The 14,177-nt window shown below is 34.7% G+C and overlaps 1 protein-coding gene across 1 annotated transcript in view; it reads right to left on the reverse strand.

Moving 5' to 3' along the window:
* The window catches only part of LOC133517643 (sodium-dependent multivitamin transporter-like), a 29,808-nt gene that overhangs the window by 14,574 nt on the left and 1,057 nt on the right, over window positions 1–14,177 (reverse strand). The window contains exons 2-4 of the mRNA XM_061850995.1: window positions 6,350–6,573; window positions 4,584–4,743; window positions 2,599–2,664 (exon numbers count right to left, since the gene is read on the reverse strand). Of these exons, the coding sequence (XP_061706979.1) occupies window positions 2,599–2,664; window positions 4,584–4,743; window positions 6,350–6,549 (426 nt within the window). The 5' untranslated portion in view covers window positions 6,550–6,573. The remainder of the gene's footprint in view (window positions 1–2,598; window positions 2,665–4,583; window positions 4,744–6,349; window positions 6,574–14,177) is intronic.

Below are 14,177 nucleotides of genomic sequence, written 5' to 3' on the forward strand. Positions count from 1 at the left end.
TAATACCTACACTACAAGTATTGTACATAATATATAGTTTTTTTTTTAAATCTTCAGCTAATTATGGTGTCTAACGTGTATCTCTCAGTTGACGATTTCCAACACATTTTTAGGTACATATCCAATTTGTACTTACTATGTTTGCGTTACGTTTACGGGATACGTCATCACGTATTGTCAATATATCCTGTATATTCTATAATGAAGTGGCAAGAGCTCAACGTATAACTACAAAGTGTTAAATATCTTACCAAACGCGTTATGTAAGAATAACCATAACTGCATTGATATTTCTCAGGGAAGTGCTAATGTCTGTTCAAAATATTCCCTCGTTTAACGATAGGGAGTATTAGTGCAATGTTCTGCCGCTAGAGAGCAGCCCTAGCACATATTTTGAACCATAGAGTAACTTAACCATACCATGCCTTAAACAGTTTTTTGAGAAGTTTTCAATATGACAAGGCGGTTTGTTTACAGAGGCCTACCGCGAAAAGCGAAAATAGAAATTTCGTTATCTGCCTCTTTATCGCTCGAATATGCAAGAGTGATTGAGGAGCTGATAACGAAACTCCGATTTTCGTGTTTCGCGGTAGGCCCTCAGTATGTGCTAGAGGCGCCTACGCAGTTTTGCGTAATATCCCCTAAATTAGCATTTTTTTCGTAACAAAAGGAAAATTACTAAATTTAATATATTTAAAATTAAAACTAAGAAGTATTAGCTACAGTAAGTATACTACTCCTGATTTAAAGTCAAGTTTCACCTGCCCGCGTAATGCTATAAAAATTGCTTGATTAATTAAAAAAAGGATTTATCATCACCAACATTAAACGTTAAAACACCAGCAAATATATTTATACTAAAATGATAAGCAAGTAAAATTTACATTAAAGATTATAATTATTCATAACCATAAAATACGAGTAACAACCTATTTATCTACGAGACTGAACAGTAAATAATTGTTCACGAGGTTTATTGAGCCCAGCTACACTGTACGGTACGTAGACAGGTAGGTATGAGACGGTGGAGTCTAGACTTTTTCATTTCGATACTGAGATTCATTATATCAGTTTAAATCAATGCTAAAAAGTCTGAAGAAGAAGGTGTCTATTGTGTATAATTGTCATATAGTCATGATTATTGTGTCTATTGCTATATAAACACTAGTGTTTGTATATTTAGGCATTAAAGTCACCAATATTCAAGGAACCTAAATTAGTATTTTATAAAATTGTGATATAATAGAGAGCTTTTCAGTCGAGTTCCGTGTTTAGGCAACGAAGCTTGCCGAGTTGCCTAAGTAAGGTACGAGATTGAAAAGCTTGATTTTATCACTATTGTATACAATACTTTTTCTACGCGTCATCTAAAATATTTTATTTATTACTATAAAATCTAAATAATTAATGAAAATTGGTAAGTATTATTATTTAAAACTTTATTGCACACCAAATAAAGTACAAATAGCGGACTTAATGTCTCATGGCATTTTCTACCAGTCAACCATAGGGCCAAACAGAAAAATATCAAGGTGGATGCAGTGAGAAGCAAGTAAGTATCTCAGTAGACAAAACTGTAGTACAAAAGACATAAACTCGCGTTGAATGAATATGCTCATGGAATAGTTTCCCGTTTATGTCTTTTCTATGGACGCGGCGTCACGTTATTGTTATTTTTTTAATAGTTAACTACAGCGTATCGAAATGAATGTTATAGTTGAATCTTAATTCAACCATTACGTCGAGTAGAAAAAAGTTTTAGTGATTAAATTGTTACTTTGTATTTGTACCTTTCATATGATCAAAAACAGTTTGTTCAAACTTCGTTTGTGCGGTATAGCGCAGAAAAAAACATCCTAAAAATGTAAAAGGATAACTAAAAACCAAGAGGTTAAGGTAGAGTCCTTCGTCCGTCTAAATTTACTCTGTAAGTTGTCTACCGATTACGTTTATTACTCATACGTATTTTATTTTGGCAATAGCATACGAATGTTTTAAAGAACAAAGAACTACTTAGTTGCATTCTAATAAAAACCATTCTAAAAATACTTGCTATTAGGAATGCTTACTTTGTCATCAATGGCATGATATACCCATTATGTTCGTAGCAAGACAGTCTAACATCTTCTACTTGATAACTACAAACTAAACGTATCAAATACTCGTTAAATTTTACGTAAGGTAGGTATCGGTAGGTAGGTGGTTCAACTTGTTCCAAATAATTAGCTACAGTCTGTGCGGAAAGAGAAAAGTCATACAATGTATTGGTCCCATTTCCACGACTCTTCTCTTTCCGCACAGATTACAAACAATTTTTTTAAGTACTTTTGTCGGACTTAGGAGTTCATCGAAAATCTGTCTAATATAAACTGTAGAAAAACTGCCTATTTTATGTAAGGTTTGTAAGTTCGACAGGCTTGAGGCCATAAAAAAATAAGAAGACTAGTTGATCCTTATTTATCTCAGATAATAATTATGCCGTGTCGTGTGTACATTGTTAAGGACATTGCAAAAGATAACATGGATGTTATGATAGTTCGTTAAAACGAACTAAGCTGCAAATAATGGGTAATTACCTGGTGGTAATCAGTAACTTACCTCGTCCAATAAGAAAAGGAGTGACGCTACGGCGCGAACATGACGATTGAATCGAAACTCTAAATACTGAAACAAAAGAAACAATATATGATTAAGCCGGGAAAAACAAATATAAAATTAATTACACCGTTAATATACGTATAACCTATTTATCAGTATTTATTACCTATTATGGATGCACTGTTAAGTTAATTACCCTAATAAATAAAATGTATCCGCTTAGAAAATCAGCAAACTGACATATTCAAAGTACTTTGAATATATAATTTATGTTTATAATAAGATACATGATAGATGAGACATGTAGGCTAGGTGGTCTTTTTTCAACCGATTTTTGACAAATATATATATGTACGAACAAGTATATATAAGTCGCTCATAAGTCATAACATTTAAATATTATGAACAAAATACCTGTAAGGTATTATTGGTAACATATTTATAATGTACATTTCAGCAGTTATAATACACTCATTCCTCAGTCAGTATGAGAAATTAATGCAGTATAGGTACTAAGTCTTGATACAACAAACCAACAGATTGTTTAAGTACACTACATAAGGTTTTAATCAGTTCGTCGGTGTAATTTATTTTATCACTGCCATAAAAGACATAATATACCTAAATCACGAGACAGCTTTTGGTTATCATTCTTTACGTCATATTACACCAACATCATAATCAGAGGAGTACAAAAACTTTCCTTGTGGGCCCGTCTGTATTCGCGCGCCTTATCTATATCCGCGTAGAACTTGTCAGCCTTTCACTACCGGATTTGATTATGACAGATTGCCTAATGCATCGATAACGTGTAACGACCCCACTCGTATCGTATCTCGATTTAGTAGATAACAAGAATGAATTTTGATTTATTAGCTAGTAGGAAAAACTGCCTACTTAAGATTTTTTGCTAACCCTTTTCTTGGCAATGTATTTCATAAGATACATAATTTTACACCCTCTTGTTGTAGGTATTTTATTTTCAGAGGCGCAAGCGAGGCCTCAACTCACGATTTTTCGAAATTTTAGACTTAAAATCATAGTTTTATGTCGCAACATAGTTAATGAACTAGTTTCTCAAGCATATGAATTAAAAACACGGACGCGACTTTTGCAAGAAGTAGGTAATTAAATTTTGACCAACTTATATTTACAAATAACACTATGTATTACTAATTTTACATACATTTCTTTGAGCTAGCTTCTGCTACTGTTTAACTGAACAGAATTAAATAAAGACTACTGTTTCATGTTAATGAGTTAGCTATAGCTCTCTATCTTATGCGACTCATAGTGACTACAGGGGAAGGCTACTTAATCAATACCTGATTTATTGTTATTTTATCTTGAATCGGTTTCTACACGTGTAGTTGATGACATCAGTATAAGTTCATACAAGGTACAAAAAATACTGACTAAAATTACATAACAAATCATTCATTTTACTGCTTAGGGCTTGTGCACAAATCACGCGAGGTTTTTTCGGCTACTTTTTATCGGATATTCACAAACCGAAATCAAAGATCAGCACTATTTGTTTTAAGCTGGTCACATTATTTCTTCGTTTGACATTTGTGGTTGTCATTTTAGTCTACGGAATAAAAGAACAGACTTTTAGTATTGTATAGAGTAAATCTTGTTTAGACTCGCTATTTCGAAGTGCCAAGTGAAGGTTTATATTTAACAAAACCGAGAAAAAGTATGTGGTGGATATTTTTTCTTAGTTTCGTTCACCATAGAAAAATACACGTGAGGTTTTTTTAATTTCTGTCGTGATTTTTTCGGGACCCCCCCTCCACACGCCGATGGTCACCAGCCAGTACTGTAGTGGTAGATCTGACCGTGAGCACTTACTTCATAAGACGACGATAACCTCAGCGTGCAAAACACCAGCAGGTAGACTGCGGCCACTATTATGCAGCTGAGCGCCACGCCGATGATCACCAGCCAGTACTGTAGTGGTAGATCTGACCGTGAGCACTTACTTCATAAGACGACGATAGTCTCAGCGTGCAGAACACTGGCAGATAGACTGCCGCCACTATGATGCAGCTGAGCGTCACGCCGATGATCACCAGCCAATACTGCGTGCCGTAGTTGTAGATCTCCGCCGGTGTGCCCAAAATTGTCACTCCTGACACGTAACTGTTGAAGAGATTCATATTTTAAAAACAAAGTATATGGGTAAAAGACACTAACCCTTTAGTGCCCACACCCACTTTCGAGAACCCACCATTTTATAAATTTTATAATGCTGTTAGAGATACAGTAGAAAATCGAATCAAAAGCCGTAACCCAGTTGTACTCAAGTGGGCAGAATGGGCGCTAATGGGTTAAGTTAATAGAGATTTTATGGGCCATGCAGAGATTTAGGTTCTAATTTACCTTTTCCTGTCGACAAATTAGCGCGTATTACAAAAACTTATAGGGATAATTATTTTTGACCGATATAAGTTATAACCAGAAATTAAGGCCCCAATCCAGTGTGTTTAACTTTCAGGAATAGTAGGGAACCCTTCATTTAGTATGTGTGTATGTGTGTAATCAAAACAATAGAAGGAAACGAAAAAAAATGGATAGATCCTAACGTTAAGTAATCAGACTCTACATGCTACTGTAAGTTCACAATGATTATTGTTTTAACTGCCTTCTAAGATTTCTATTATTTTTAAACATTATTGAATAGAAAACTGTTTTATTTTCATACTAGTTGAAAATATTCCACTTTACGTTATATCACATTTCTTACAATAGGTTCTTACAACACGTTCAAAGGTCAATATTTTAAAATCGCATGCCCTTATTTTACAAGCACCTCTCTACATGTGTACATAGTGATATGAAAAACGTAAGAATGGAATTCGGATTTTATTATTATCACCGCCCGTCAGCGTTTTTATCACCAAAGCCATATTGATTTAAAATTACAGTTATTTGTTATGTCTCTGCACATCCTTAGACTTATTCGTAATTTAAAAGGCACTATGAATCATCGGGTGGTTAAAATACGATAAGAATAATTTTGAAATGTGAACTATAAACTTGGGTATCGGCTCCAGAGTTAAGGTCACACACTCACAGCATGTTATAATGATGGCGGGAAAACAGAAGAAAAGAAAAGTACGACGCAATTGTATATTGTCGTCTTCTTAGTTCCAAGAAAATAGTAGGGGTTGGATATGCCTTTTTGCTTCAGTTAAGTTACAGTGCCTTATGTCGCAGATTTTTTATTTTTCATTAAGCCAATTAATAATTAATTTCAAGAGATTTAAACAAAAAACTAACAGGATTTCCCAAAAAACTAACAGCGCTGCAGCCTATTTTCATATTCGTGTTTGTTTTCTCCTATCTACTAATACACAACACAGCATGTTTTAAAAATTGTGAAGTAAAAAGTGTTAATTTATCGCAACTGCAAGATATAGGGTGTCGCTATCTACTTATAAGACAAACAAAGGGTCTAAAACGAAACTCAGTGGTCCGTAACCTGGATGACTCCTAGATCGTAATTATCACGAAATATTAGACGACGGGATTAATTCCCTACCTTAGCAGTACGGCTTAAGAAAGACAAGGCAAATCGCTTCGTGAAAATTTGTCTGGGTACTGTGTCGTGCTATGTGCGTAATGGTTACTGATATCCACCAGCGTACCACACGCCGCCGGCGCACGACGCCGCGCACAACAACCCGAACCCCACGTAGTCGCCGGGACCGAAGCTGCCTGCTTTCATTGTGAATTATCTATTTACCTGGCTATAAGTGACATAGCCACCGGCGCCGTGCTCATGGCCTTGCCGCCCAGTAGATAGTCCCTGATGTCCACCAGCGTCCGCTTCCGCGAGCCCAGCGCGCTGTACCACACGCCGCCGGCACACGACGCCGCGCACAACAACCCGAACGCCACGTAGTCGCCGGTGCCGAAGCCGCCTTCTTTCATTGTGAACGGCATGATGCTTTATTTTGTGTTATTAAACTGTAACAAAGACAATTTATATACAGTCAATATTTGTTTAGTCTAACTAATACACAACAACCTATACCAGCCTCCTGTGCTATGATTGCCTTAGAGTAATTTGAACACATCAATTGAAGAAATAAGTTTTACCGCATTTTACTGCTTAAATGTTACTCATTTATGTCTAAACTAGTGGCTCTGTGAGCTGTAGACCTCGCATCAGAGCTTCAAAAAATGTTGAAACAAATATTTACTTCCTTAAGTTATTATTATAGCGTACACAATGGTCTTAAGCGCCATAGACCCTAATGGCACTTAAGTTCTTTATGTCAATTTCGACCATTTTGAATATTTTAACAAATAAACGAAACGACAGCTCACATAATTTCACGAGAATCGGTTGAGAATTGCGACCTGTAGAGGAGAACATCCGGAAATACGAAAGCAGTTTTCCAGAGTCAAAACGGAGTCCTTCGCTAACGTTTCGGTCAATTATGGACGTAGGCCCTAGTTATGCCTCCTAGTAGTCCTAGTATTTCTATTGAAATTGAATTCAAAAAGTCATTGTTCAAAAAGGTACTATTTTATCAAACAATGCTACCGTGCAGCTAATTGATCAAATGACAAAACAGGATCAGGTGCAATACGGTAATCTAGATAATTTTCCTTGTATCTGTAAGTAATTAAAACACTTGAATATTTATACCTTGTTGTTTCCGACTCGACTGTACCTACTAAATTCCATTGTTAGTAAATTACTCTGTATTTAGATTTGCCAATTAATTTGCGACGATTCTTAATAACCTTGTAGACTTGCAGCTACCGCGAATACCGCGACTCAACGACCTTTAATTCTGGTTCTGTATACCCGTATTATGTAGCGATTCGTCCTTCGTCGACCGATTTCTTATAGTAAATGCGAACATTGCGAACCCACGGAAATAAGGAGGCGTATTCAAATAGTCATTTTTTGTTATGAAACGGATATGGATAGGTTATGATCTCTCAGCTCTAATCCATAACCGTTTCATAACAAGATTTTAAAGTTCGAATCGCCCTCAAGATTATTAGTCTACTTGTTGTCGAAACACGAATCGGTATTATATATTTACCAGTTTTGCAATTAGCATTTAGAGTCACTACGTCTAATTAGTGTAATGAGGTTAATCTCCTCGTGTCCTATTAATAGACGATGATCGAAACTTGCGTAATATGTATTTACATAATAGTTTTAGATCAACCGTCTCATTTTTTGGGTTCCGTAGACAAAATGCCAAAAACGAAATTACCTATAATGTTCTGTCACGCCTGTCCGTCCGTCTGTCTGTTCGTATGTCACAGCTAAATTATAAGATATTTTTTTTAGCCTTCTTTAGTGTTCCACTGCTGGGCAACGGCCTCCCCTCGTTTTTTAAAAGATATATTTTAATAAAATTTGGAACATAGTATTTCTGTAAAATTCTTTAGTTTGTTAGTAAAAATTTTTAAAATATATATTTTTACATTGTAGGTGCCGTCAACGTTTGGTTAAAAAATAACATTTGGGTCTGTAAAAGCGTTAATCGCTCCAAAATTCTATCAAAGCGTGTGTGTGTGTGTGTTTTGTATTGTAGGTACCATCCATTATTACCAATATTATTTTTATGTAAATAGTAGGTAATAATTTAATTTTACCATAGAGGTAAGTACTAAACTAAATATGCCATTTTATTTGAATATTTATTCTATGATTCAAAACAAATAATTTTCATTCAGTATTTTTGTAAATAGTGACATAGATCGTGCTCCGCTATATAATATATCTAATAACAAATGACAACTGACATCGAGTGGCATTGGCATATGATATGATGTAGATTTCATAACTTACGAAAATTAAAAAATATCCATAGTAGGAAGATTTATTTAGTGTAAAATTCATTTTGACGCTTGGAGAGACTTTACGCCTCCAAATCTTATTAATATTAGTACTCTGACGTTGGGGACCTTTTACATCTCCAGATTTAATGTATTTTTAACCATACAGACTAAACATCTCTGTTGTACTGAGGAAATTATTTATTTAAAGATTATTATAATGTAATGTTTACTGATGAATTTATGTATTTTCATGTCACTATTATGATGGTACTATAAATGTTGTATTGACTTGTAAAAGAGCCCTTGAGGCCTACTAGCAGAATAATTTTTAGAATTTTGAATCTTTTAAACGGAGAATTTTTCGCCATTTGATTTGGGTTATTTGATCCTTCTTGTATGTATATTCGTCATACAGTGATGTTATATTAGTAATATTACTTGATGAGGGCATTAGGACTTATACCCTTCGATCACTAAAAGTTACAGAATAAAATAAGTTCTTTTTTTTTCTAGAGAGGCATAGTTTTCCCAAAGAAACGATATATTTAAGTAAATGAAAAGAAAATGCCAATAATTATTAAAATACTTAACAATTAAAATCTAAAAGACAGTAAATATAATAGTCAATGAATAAAGATACTGTTGCCAAAAATAAAGAGTTCCCCATTCATGCGTAACATTCTATTAATAACCGTACGAATTTATCGTCATATCAGGAAATATTGACACGGTGCGGTGCGAGTGATCGATCACATTATGCAAACTATTCATCTATTTGTAGCTGGTCTGAACTCTGAAGGTCGAGAAACGTTCTGACTGTTTTCTCCTTCATGTATATAAAGGATTTTGTTTTATAAAATTACCTAAATAATTAATGTTTTAGCTATTATTTAAAACAACTGTAGAAAATTTACTAATCCTGCACGACTACTTAATTTTTAGAGATGTATGGTTCCAGTCAAATGATTTTTTATGGTAATTGCGTAGGTTATATTATGATTTTGATTGTTCCGATTGTATGTTCCGATACGATCTGAACCGTAGATATGGTATCAACGGATTTTTAAACAACAACTACAAAAATACAAACATGTTTTATAAGTTTTTCCTACTCCTCTACTGTTATCTGTCATTTATGCATTCATTAACACGAATATAAGAACATACATAAAAGATTTCAAGAAAAGTCTATATTGTCTATTCCTCATAAAAGCTCTTGTGCTTTTATAAGCTATAATGTTACTGCGATTAATGGCTACCAACCTAACAAAACCAAAACGAATACAGTTTTAAACTAAGTGCATTGATGCCAACTTACAAAATATTCATTTGGTTGCATACTAAAAATAATTACTTCATAAGTCAGAAACACGCATGTGACACCCGTAATATAGCAACACCCATAGACTACGAAGACCGCTTAGCGTTGCTTGTTAGTCTCCGTAGGCTACGGTGGCCAAAATTGAGAAAAAACTGTCCAAAAAATTAATTTAGCAAGTAGCAAGTACCAGGGCCTCATGAGTTACGAGAAGGTGTCGCCGACCGGCCGGCCGCGGCCCGGGGCGGGCCGGGCGCGTAACAAGGTATGCTCGCGCATCTTGGCTATATACTTTTGCTGTAATTTGTTTACCTAAATTAAGATTTATTTTTGTTGACTCGTAGGAAAAATATTGTATGCAACGTTGTATAAGTAGGTCAAAAAATTCTCGTGGCGTATTCCTTTACAATGTTCGCCTACGCCTTCGGCTCCGGCTCACATTGTAACTCACGCCACTCGCCTTTTTTGACCCTTCTTATACAACTGATGCATAAAATACTATTGCTGCACTACTAATAACTATACTATTATATTTATATTAGATTTGCTTGCCGCGCCTGCTATGCTCAAAAAGGCCCACTTCATTATTCTTCTATAATGATTATTAAAAATGATCAATGTTTAAAAATAATTCATTTAGTTCAGATTTATAATATTTTACAGATGATTAGTAATAATAATAGTTCTCCTCGAGGACATAGTTATTTGTTTTACAAGGAGGCAAAGTTTTTGATTAACCGCTCATGCTATTGATGCCCGAGCAAATCAAAAATTCCGCAAGCGTAGCAAGTGATTAAAAAAATTGATTTTTGAGCGTTGCGAGGGTTTCAAGGTACGAGGGTTAAAATTATGCCCCCGAGTGAACCGCATTTTTTTCACCACACCAACCCGAACAAAATATTAACTTAACTAAATATTTATCATTCAAAATCATCATTTAAAAGTTCTAGCAGCCTAAATAAGGAAACAACTCAAAATTAATTTGCTCCTCATGTGGATAAAAAGCAACATTCTTATCAGTTTTTGAACAATCCAAAGAGCCTTTATCAGCTGGTGTGATGCAGAAAATGTTATAGTTCAGTTTCAGAGTATTATTGACTGGTGATATCGTAATTATTTGGCTTGGCGCCGACATCAAACATATCAGTTGGTAGCGCATATATAAAGAATAATATATTTCACGCCACTGTTCGGAAATGTGGCAATAAAGGTCTAAAACCAAGCTGGAAAGTAGGCAATAGCTGTAGCACCACTACTACAATGTTTCATTGTTACCATCATCTGTCATTAATGATCATTGTTATCATCATCTGTCATTGGTGATGATAAAAGGTCTTTTTGGCGCAACTTTTCCCTTCAAAAGTAAAATTTGGTTATTTATAGGACCAATTAATTGTTAAAGAAAAAGATACCTCAAAATCATTCAGTTCACACTTAAGGCGTTTTTTCTTTTGTAGCTTTTTGTGGTTTTGTAGCAAAAAACAAACATTGTTTGAAGCAAACAACAGAAAAACGCCTCTTAAAAGTGATAAAAAAGTAAAAAGGGGGATAGGAAAATACTTACTGAATTGGATAAGTGTGAATTGCGTTTGACTAAAAAATACAAGAAACACGTATCTACGCTATAAGAATGAGTTCTCCTGGCAAAATACATCGCTTTCTTTGAACAATTATACCTACTTACGCCAATATAAATATTAATTTCTTTTGAAGTACTTATAGTTATATAAATGTTTTTTTTTTTTTTTCCTCGTAGTAGTTGTGAAAAGCACTAAGCCTCCACTAACGTGTCGATCCTCAACTCACTTCGTCCATCTTTGAGCGGTTTTCCGGCCTCTCCTACATTGTACTATAGTATATTCTTTTTGAAGAAAACTTGCTTTAAAGTGTGGAGTGTGGTTTTATAAAGTGTGGAATTGTCATCATTAAGAGTCGTCAATAGAGAATCAGAATCAGAATTATTTTATTTGCCAGAATACTTAAAAACAACATATAGTACAGGGTGTTAGTAGGTGATAAAGTATTCAGTCGATGAACGACATGCAAAAATTAAAGCCGCCGATTTCACCTTTTCATACAATTGAAGTTACATGCTGGAATAACATGAAACTTGGCATGAACATTGAAGTAACATATAACTATGCCTGAAATATATCTAGCTTTTGTTGCTAAAAATCGCAACACAAATTATAATTTTTGTATGTAAATCTTTTAGTCACTCTATTTTCTTTGTATTACAATTTCTATTGAAATTGAAATATTTATTGTCATATTGTGAGTTACAATGATCTTAAAATTATGTCAAGGTAGAATCATCACAATCAACCGCGATGCGGCGTACAATGTTAATACTAAAACTAATCTTACAGCTAAATACTTTCATCGATCAATAATCAGTAATCATTTATTGCTTTCATGGGTGAGTACAATAGGTGTTCCATTACATTTGTACTAGAAATGAAAACTAATAGATATATGTTACTTTAATGTTCATGCCAAGTTTCATGTTATTTTAGCATGTCGTTTTAAATGAGAGTGTTCTATGTAAAATTTCTATGTATGTATCTCAGTTAGTTTTAACCTTTTACCCGCTTAGAATTTTTCATCGAGCATGCTCGTCTCGCCGCCGGAACTTACACAAAATTTTGTCTTATTTATCAGAGTGCGGCGAAATGAGCTGGATATTGTATGTCTTATAAATCCGTCTACGGTGGTTAACGGTTAATTTTATTTATTTATTTAATATTTAATATATATATACAGCATTACAGTCGAGACCAAAACACTGTACAATTCAGATTATATGATAGGATTACATACTAGGAAAAACAGATCACAATCAACTTTCGTCCATCACCTCGCAATACCGCAGACACATCTGATACACAGCCGTCCATCGACTTGCAAACATATCACAATCTGGTGCCCATGACAGAAGGGAGTTCAGCAGCCTTAGAGCCCGCACAGCAGGCGAGTTTTTATGTGCTACAGTGCGTGTAATTGGGACGGCCAAAAGCTTGTGACTTCGCGGTCGCAGGAGATTTTTGGGCACAAATGGAATAGCGAGTTAATGACACTGCTTCACTTTGTTGTGTTCTAGTCGGTGCATAGTAAGCTTAGACGGAGTCTATCTAGCTTCTATTGTGACTTCAGTCACCAAAAACAGTTATTTGCCTCTTGCATTTTTAATAAAAAATATCACACAATCATATTTACAACTAGGATTAATAATTTAAGAAATAGACCGTGAAAAAAATACTATTGTCTATATAGGTGGTTAAGTTAAATCATAAATTGTATCTACTCGCACGAAAACATTTTCCCCATTCGTCAACCACAGACATTACGCAATCTAAAAACGTAAAATAATCACAATATCGAAATATCGATTATTAATAAATATTACTATATCCAATAATGTCTACTTTTATGAAAATATCAGTGTATCATTCACACGAAAAAAATCTTCAGCAGTCAACAATCACCAACAGGCATTTCAGTATCACCTATTTCGCTATTATAACAGTCTGATATTTCTCCACGCTGCACGTGCCATTTTTCTTACATTTTCCTGTGTTTGCTTTACCCGCTTTTAAAACTTCGAGTATCCGGTTTCAACTACATTTTACCGGTCGATGAGTTATTCCTCGAATTTTATGTTTAATTTTATGGTCAGTACTTTTCAATTTAAAATATCGATTATTTGAACCACTTCAAAGAGAAAGATGACTTAAGAGTTTTCTCATTTCGAGAAACGGGCATCAATTCTGCGATTTCAGTGTCACTGCACATTTGCCGCCATCGTCAGTAGATACCGAGGCATGTATACACATTTATTAACCGAATATGGTCACTGTTTTTATTTGTTCCGACCAAAGGTTGACTGGTAAAGACTGCGTTATAGCATTAAGTTCACCTCTTGTACGTTAATCTTTCCATTCTTATATAGTAAAAATTAAATGAATACATTTAAGCATCATCAAATCCTAGGTACATCACATCATTCAGTTACCTACCTTTCATATAACACACTTACAAAAACAAACAATTTAGACAAACTGTAATGTTTTCCCGTATTTCAACCAGACAGACGTATTTTAACGCGCTTCCAAAAATAATGAATGTCGTACTCAAATAGTTATGAGAAAGCCATTGTTTACATTTCTCCAATCAAGACGCGCAAAATCACGCAACACGCGATCGCATAGCAACGTACAGCTCACCTCTGCAGTAACCTAACGACAGAACGGGGCGAATTTTTAGTTATTCGATAGCTCACAATACAATTGCATAACACCCGCCAATTTCAGAATCAAATCACCCGGCGGAATTTTAGGAGGACTTTATGAAGCATTTATGGGCTCCGCCGACAAATCACCCAAGGGCAAGCACAGCTAATCTAGCATTGAAGGCTATCTAATGGATATAAACCATGACTTCGACT

The sequence above is a fragment of the Cydia pomonella genome, chromosome 5, assembly GCF_033807575.1.
Source record: "Cydia pomonella isolate Wapato2018A chromosome 5, ilCydPomo1, whole genome shotgun sequence".
In the NCBI taxonomy this organism is placed as follows: domain Eukaryota; kingdom Metazoa; phylum Arthropoda; class Insecta; order Lepidoptera; family Tortricidae; genus Cydia; species Cydia pomonella.